At 33.4% G+C, this 7839-nt stretch overlaps 1 protein-coding gene across 1 annotated transcript; it reads right to left on the bottom strand.

The window, feature by feature from the left end:
• Positions 1-899: 899 nt before the first annotated feature.
• On the bottom strand, positions 900-3991 carry LOC134829472 (RAC serine/threonine-protein kinase-like). The gene is made up of 3 exons (XM_063842548.1): positions 2649-3991; positions 2236-2587; positions 900-2168 (listed from the first exon to the last, which is right to left on the bottom strand). The coding sequence occupies exons 1-3, from the start codon at positions 2993-2995 to the stop codon at positions 1323-1325; spliced, it is 1545 nt and encodes a 514-aa protein (XP_063698618.1). The 5' UTR covers positions 2996-3991; the 3' UTR covers positions 900-1322.
• Positions 3992-7839: the final 3848 nt, after the last annotated feature.

The following is a 7839-nucleotide window of genomic DNA, read 5'->3' as shown; positions in this document are numbered from 1 at the left end:
AATCTATATTTTTGTTTGGGGTTTGAGTTTTCACTTTTAACATGTTTGCTTGGGTAAGTAACTTGTACAAGTATTTCCTACAAGTAAATGAAACAACTTGATATTTTTGAAATCGTTTTATTCAATTTTTTGTATGTATCAATTAGTCCGTTTCTTCTTAACTTTTCTTATTAACTGTTTTTCTTCATAACATTGCTATGTACATTTTTTTCTTTTTTTTTCAAATTCCATTCTTTCAGCTTTTTCTCAAATGTTTTTTGGGGTGTTTTCTTGTATTGTATATTAATATAATATTTTAATCATATTTTGTTTATAAACTATTTGCATTATATTTTTCTGTTTCAGATTGTTCTGAGCAGATATTTTTTTTATGTTTTGTAATATAAAAGCAAGCTACTTGTTTCTTTCTATTTTTTATATTTCCCGGAAAAAAGAAAGGGTGAGTACGTTGTATAAATAATAATAATATAATAATGATAAAATAAAATTATATATGATGAGGATGATGTATAAATTAAATAAGAATATTTTTTTGTATAATAAAATAAAATAAAATAATAATAAATAATTAATTGATTAATGAGAAAATAAAATAAAAATTAATATTTTGGATGAAAATAATATATGTTGTTGAGGAATGTGCTTAAATATGTCATTTAATACTATTCTTCATAATTTATGAATGAATCCAGAGGAGATTATTTTGTTCAAAAAGTTTTTCTTTCTTGTATATAGGTAGAATTGTTTTAAATATTCATCAAAAATAAATTAATTTATATGATAAAATTACAACTAAATTTCAACTACAAGTCTAAAACTGCTGTAAAAAGCATACCCAGTGTCAATAATTTCACTAAAATTACATAAAATAAAGCCAACGATCATTGCATGATCCGGATATTAACTTAAAAATTATTCTAGATAATAATTTACATAAAATATTTTTTGTTTAAATTAATCTAAGAATTACATATTTAGAGTTTCTTACATGAATAATATTTTGTTTATAAAATTAAGCTAATGAGCACCGTTGTTATATAAGTTTGTATATAATATAATTAATGTAAAATATAATTAATTAAAAATTAAAGGAAACGCGTTAATTTAGTCTATTAGTACTAATTTAGTATACTGTGTGTGTTTTTATCATCATTGTTCGCCCCTGGCGATTGATCAACGATTTTTTTTTCATTTCGATATCGATTTGCTACTCGTTTAGTTTTTACAAAGAGTAATTTCTTGTTGAGAGAATAAATTGAGGAACTTTCATGTAATATAATAAAATATCAGGAAACAAAAAATGTTAACGTAAAAAGTCTATTTTACTGTAGCCTGCTGTAAAAGGGATTCACACCACTCAAGTACGAGTGATTTTCGACGGTCGACGACAAATCTTGGTAACTAAATTGCGAAAAACGCTTGTCGTCGATAATGGCTAATGGGGCAGTTGGATCTGGAGGCGTCAACTCGACACTTTCTCCCGTAAATTGAGAGTCAAAATATCGCGTATCTGTGTCTGACGTAACCTGAGGCTTGAATGGCGGTGTCATTTTAAGGAGATTATTCCAGTCTATCGATGCGAAGAATTTGTGCCGTTGTATCTCTTTGTGATCGTCGGGTCCACATCCGAGTCGCCTGCTTGGCGATTTTTCCAGCAAGCCGCTGAGAAGACTTTCCGCTTCGATGGAAATCGAGCGACGGAATCGCACTTTTTCCTTCTCAATCTGTTCAAATAGGATCTTTTGGTTTTCATTGAGGAATGGCGGTCTACCGATCATCATTTCGTACAGTATCACGCCCGTTGCCCACCAATCAACTCCGCGCCCGTAATCGTTGTCTTCGACAATTTCGGGCGCCAAGTATTCCGGAGTGCCGCAAAAGGTGTTTGTTGTGCCGTTATACGTGAGACCCTCTTTGCAGCAACCGAAATCCGCTACTTTGATGTGTCCATCTTTGTCGAGCAGCAAATTTTCAAGTTTCAAATCACGATGGATGACGCCGTGTGCGTGCAAATACCCGAGCGCTGAGACAATTTCGGCGCCATAGAAACGCGTTCGCTCCTCCGAGAATTGACGTTCACGTTTCAAATGGAAATAAAGTTCACCTCCGTTGACATATTGCATCACAAAACAGAGACGATCGGCAGTTTGAAAGGCGTATTTGAGTGACTAAAAATAAATAATAAACAAAAATTTAGATTTCACAATAACATGAAATTCCACAGAAAATACTCACGATAAGGAATGGATGTAAATTACAATTTCTTAATACTCTGTTCTCAGCCATTATCTGTTTAATATCCTTGTGCTGGATGATATTCTCCTTCTTCAGTATCTTGATGGCATATAGTTGACCTTTGGTTTTTTCGCGACACAGGACAACTTTTCCATTGTTTCCCTTACCAAGCACCTTCAAGAACTCGAAATTCTCGAAGGTAACTTTTCGTCTTCCGCTGTTCGAGGAAGTGCCTTGCAACGAAAACTTCTGATCCAGCAGCTCGTCTTCGGCAATGGCAGCTACCTCGACATCAGCATCTAACGATTGTACCGCTAGCATTTCGGCTTCGTTTAATTTGTTGGCGACATTACTGAAAGGAAGAAAAGAATCGTTAAAGATCTTTCTCGAAAGTAACGGAAAAAATTTCTTACTTGATTGCTTCGACCCATTTGATGCGATCCTCTTCGGCTTCCAGGCAAAACATCCGTTCAATTGTCGTATTCGATTGCAGTCCGCGTATTAGAAAGGTATAAGGTCGCGGTTCATTTCGCGTGATAATCTGACATCCGCGCACCGTGAAGTTGTTACAACGTTCCGTCGTTTCTGTGTCGTCTGGCTTGACTTTGTATCCCACGAGACTTCCGTCTGTTTTGAGGACAAAATAGCGCGGGCGCCACGTTTTGATATGTTCGCCGCGCTTGTGTATCCATCCCTCTTTGACGATCTCCACGGTTTCTTTGGCGGGCGCCGTTGCTTCAAAGTTCTTTGAATTGCTCATTTTCGTACTCCTCGCTTCTTCTACGTCGTTCTTTCGGCCAATTTCGTACTACTATCTCACTTATCATTTACTCATATTTTTTGCGTCGTTGTAAATAATAATAATAAAACAACTGGTGAATGAATTATATGCATTCAACTCTTCCAAACACGAGCAACGTATCAACGGATAAAGGTATGCAGCGTTTGTGTGTAGCGTTGTGTGGGGGTTTTATGCACTCGTGTCGTAACTGCGTAAATTACTATTTCTTCAAGTACGCGACGACGTATTTACTATTATATACTTGTAACTGATATCACTGTATTCACTTCTGTAGCACTCTACGGCGACACACTGCGCGTATGTATATTGTATTAGGTTTCTCTGGTTTCTGCTTTTTACGTCTCAATTATTTTTTCAACAACAACTTTTATCCTATCACTGCTACTATGTTTTTCTGTTCAAGGATTTTCCTCGTATTCGAGTCTTTTTGCGCGACAAGATGCGTTTACATCTCAAAATAGGATCGAACTTTGACACTCAAACACAAAAATATTTCATTGGAATTCCCAATTCATTCATAATATACGTCGTGTTTTGCAAGTGAGTCACTTGGAATTTTCGACTCGTTTCTCGGGGATTTTTTTGGCGTAATATTTCACTTTTTGCCTACTTTTGTCCTTTTTCCTGCACTTTTGTGCGCAATTTGGCACCATGCATTCACTTTGCGACACAAAATGTCTGGCAAAACGGCCCTTTATCTATTTGTTTTGCTTTTGCCACAATATATAAATACACAATATCAATGTTTTTGCTTAACACGTTTTTTCAGTGGCACCTATTTTCGTCAATTTTTGTCGTTTTTCGGGCACTTGAGACACTTTTAACACGCGTAATGCTTAGTTTTTGCGAATATTTACACGTTTCACGTATTTTTCCTCGGTTTTGACGAGATTTTTTATCAGAATTTTACCGTAATCGCATTATTACGTCGAAAATTTATTATTTTGATTTCGTTTGTGACATGTGAATGACGCTCTGCTACACAAACCGATTCATAGTAAAAAGCCAAATCGGTAAACAAACCGATTCCGAGAAATGTACGGTGACCATACCATTCAAAACTATCTTTTAAACCTTGAATTATTCTGAAACTGAATTTTAATAAGTTTCATTTGTAATTTCAAACAAAATTTTCTTAATTTTTGAAATCAAAAATTTTCTTCTCAACAAATTCTTAAACATTATGAAAATTTTTTAACATTAGGTCACCCGATCATCATTTTAGCGCGAGATTTTCCCATTGCGCAATTCTCCAAAACCAAACAATCCCATTGCAAAAAAATAATTTTCCTCAAGAGATGGCGTTATTTTCATTACAAACAGCGCTTCGGTATTTTAAGCGGCGAAAATAAGAACTAACTTATCACTTTCATGCCTCTCTTCGTGACATTCGTAAACGTCAAGTGAATCGAAATCAAATAAAAATAAATGAAATAAATAAAGTAAAGTTCACCGAAAATTCTTACAAAAATACATAGAAAAAGTGCGAAAAATTTACGTGTAAAAAGTGTTAAACAGTATTTCACAAGCGGATTTACCTTTTTGAATGCGGTAAGTACCCTTTTTGCATCTAATAAGCCAGCAGCTGCAATTCGCTACGTAATTTTTTTGTGCGATAAAGTGAATGAGTTCACTGCGGATTCTTTATTAATGGGATTTTCCAGAAAAGTTTACACTTTTGTCGGACTACAGCGAGCATCCCAAGTGATTTACGAGAAAAGTGATTGACTGAAAAGATGAAAAACGCATGAAATTCATGTTTAATGCTAAAATTTGGCAAATTCTAATTCGAATCTCGCTGTATCGATGTATAGTCCAATAGCATTCATGCGAACGACGACGAAGATTTGATTCATTTTGTTATTATTATTTATTTTACAGCAAAAAAAAAGTTAGTGTGCTGTTCAAATTAAAAATAGCTCGCATTTAAAGCGCATCATTAATGAATATTTTTTTTTTGTAACTAGCTGCGAGTCTGCGGTGTGTCGGTGTATGTGTCTATGTTGCTCTAATAATAATAATAATAGTAATATCTTAGAGAAAAATGAAACTTTTTTCGAAGACACACAGCTTTGCAACAAACAGACGTTTCTTCTTCTTCTTCTTTCGACAAACAAAACAGATGATGATGATGAGATGATGTGATGAAGCAGGCAGAACACATAAAAAAAACTTTGTTGTAGTAAAAAAATATTTCGTAATATTCGTGTGTCTGGGTGCGTGTATGTCATGTGTACGACGTGTATCGCAAGTGCGAGATGAAATAACGCAGTTGATGCATCTAACATCGGAAATGTGACGAAATCTTATCGGGATGTGACTGTAGTTTGAAACTTTTGAGCTCAGAGGAAATTTTTTCAGAGCTTCAGATCAAAATTTTGAGATCTCGATTTAAGATTTTAGTGAAATTTCAGTTTTTGAAGAACTTTAAGGCTCAAAATGCTTCAAAACTGAAAATTTTCAAATTGATCTTACTTTTAACCTTAATTATTAGACCTTAACTAAAAGTTTCTTTCAGCCCTTTGGAGAAAAACCTTATTTCAAAAAATTCAAAATTTCACAAAAACTGAAATTTGGAATGAAAAAAGTTGAAGGGCTCAATTTTCCCGTCTCTGTTCTAACGCCTTTACACACAAATAATAACAACAACAACAACTACGACGACGTGACAAAACGTTTGCTAATGCGGTTGCTTTTCAATTCATCTCTACAAGCAGCAGATCATCCACTGCGTACAACAAACAAACAGAACGACTGAAAAGAAAAACAAAAAAAAAATATATGAAAATCTGAGTCAGTAACTAAAAATAAAATCTACGCAAACCTACATCTATAGATCTCTACAAAACATACAGAATCACTACTTTGATAAATCTGATTAACAGGAACATGTGTGAATTTTCTCTAACATCATTCTCACAGCGGATACCTATGAAACTGAGCAAAAATCGTCTTTTGTTTATATTCTCTCATATGCTGCTCTCGATCATCAGAGAAATTATGTGGGAGATCGTCTCATGGCATTTTCTTCGATTCCTCATTTTGTACTGAAATTTCCTTCATTTCCAATCAAAAATCCTTTTTTGGAACTAAACATAACCTCAAAAATCTATAAACCTCAAAACATAGATCTTCAAAAGCATGAAAGATCCTTCAAGGTGTGGTACTGATGACACTTGTCGATCGCCCAAAAACTGAGAGAAAAATCACTTGTTGACTTTTTCACTCACTCATACAAACACATGGGAAAATTTTCTCACCGGAAAATGAGAAATTTTCTCTTCAGCATGATCTCAAACACAAATCGCGGTGTCGATCAGTAATTAGGGAAAAGGAACCCCGAAAGAACGTGTCGCGACAATTCCATAAGTAAAGCAATAATAAAGAAAAAACTTACCATAAGAATGGGTTTTGTCACTGCTTGCTGCTCTATGATGTTGGTACCAAAGTGCTGTTGATTATTTTGTTAAAAGTGATAAAAGTGAAAAACTGAAAAATTAAAAAAAAATTAAAATTTATTAAATTCATTCCAAAAAATCAAAAAAATAGCAGAAAATATACGTAAAAAAGAATAGAAAAAAAAACTATCCAGACACCAACCACCATATTTTTTAATGTTATTTATATTATAAATAAAAAAGAGAGTATATAAATGTAATGAATTGAAAGGCAGTTAAAAAAATAATTATTATTATAGAGAAAATCTGCGCTATTATAAACAAAAGGAATTTTAATTCAAACACTGAATAATGTGTGTGCAATAATAATTTTCATTCATTCACACGCTAAATACAATTAAAAGGCACACATTTTTCATTCATTGAAATAATTTTTTTTTTCGGTGCAACCAGTGGTCATTATATACTGACGTAATTCGGATTTCGGAAAATTACAAATTTTACACATTAAAACAAAATATTTATATAAAACGTGAGACCTTGCGTCGATCGATTGATTGATCATGAAAATGTAATCAAAACTAATGCTTCGTGAATTAAATTGAAGAGAAAGGAAAAAAACGTAGAAGGAAAAATTTGAAAATTACCAAAAAAAAAACAAAGGTTCAAAGTCGATGCATGGAGAGGACGTTGCTGTCGGGTGCAATTTAAGGTGCTTGTATGTAGTACAGTTCGTCTCGATTAGAACATGCCAGTCAGCACTGATTCTGGTGAACCACTTGCTAAACGCTGCAAATGTTGTGATGGTAAGCTACTACTGATTATCTGTTTTTCATGTCGTTGTTCATGGAATTCGCGCAATGCTTGTCCCTTGATGTGTCGTTTTTCGATCGTAACAATAATAATGCGACACATATCATTTCATAACATCATTTCCACTTTTTTATTATTATTTAGTGTGTGTGACAGAGATGGAGGTTTAAATTTTTTAAAAAGGACAGGCCTTTAAATTCAGAAAATTTTTCTTGATGATCAAAACCAAAATTTTCACAATTTAAAATCATCGGATTTTGTTTAGAAAATTCAAAACAAATAATGAAAGAATTTTTAGAACAAGTCTTGAAAACAACTTGAAAAAATCTAAGAGGATTTCAAGGCATTACTGAAGGAGAAATACAAGTCTAAATGTTCAGTTCAAAAAAATTTCCTTGATGATCAAAACCAAAATTTTAATAGCACAAGAATATCGAAAAAATTTGTTCAAAAAATTTAAATACAAATATTGGAAGAAGTTTAAGAACAATACCATAAGATGAGCCTGAAAAAGCCATATTGATATTATCTAAGAGGATTTCACGGCATTACTGAAGAATAAATACAAGACTGACAGACCCGTTCTTAAAA

This window comes from Culicoides brevitarsis, chromosome 2 (assembly GCF_036172545.1).
Source record: "Culicoides brevitarsis isolate CSIRO-B50_1 chromosome 2, AGI_CSIRO_Cbre_v1, whole genome shotgun sequence".
NCBI classification, from domain to species: Eukaryota; Metazoa; Arthropoda; class Insecta; order Diptera; family Ceratopogonidae; genus Culicoides; species Culicoides brevitarsis.
This window is presented reverse-complemented; position numbering and strand designations above follow the sequence as displayed.

Excerpts from the sequence above, each read along its gene's own strand:
- LOC134829472 (XM_063842548.1), bottom strand. The coding sequence starts at position 2,995 with ATGAGCAATTCAAAGAACTTTGAAGCAACGGCGCCCGCCAAAGAAACC. Across the intron at positions 2,588-2,648 it reads AAATGGGTCGAAGCAATCAA|TAATGTCGCCAACAAATTAA; the intron begins GTAAGAAATTTT and ends TCTTCCTTTCAG. Across the intron at positions 2,169-2,235 it reads ATTTACATCCATTCCTTATC|TCACTCAAATACGCCTTTCA; the intron begins GTGAGTATTTTC and ends ATTTATTTTTAG.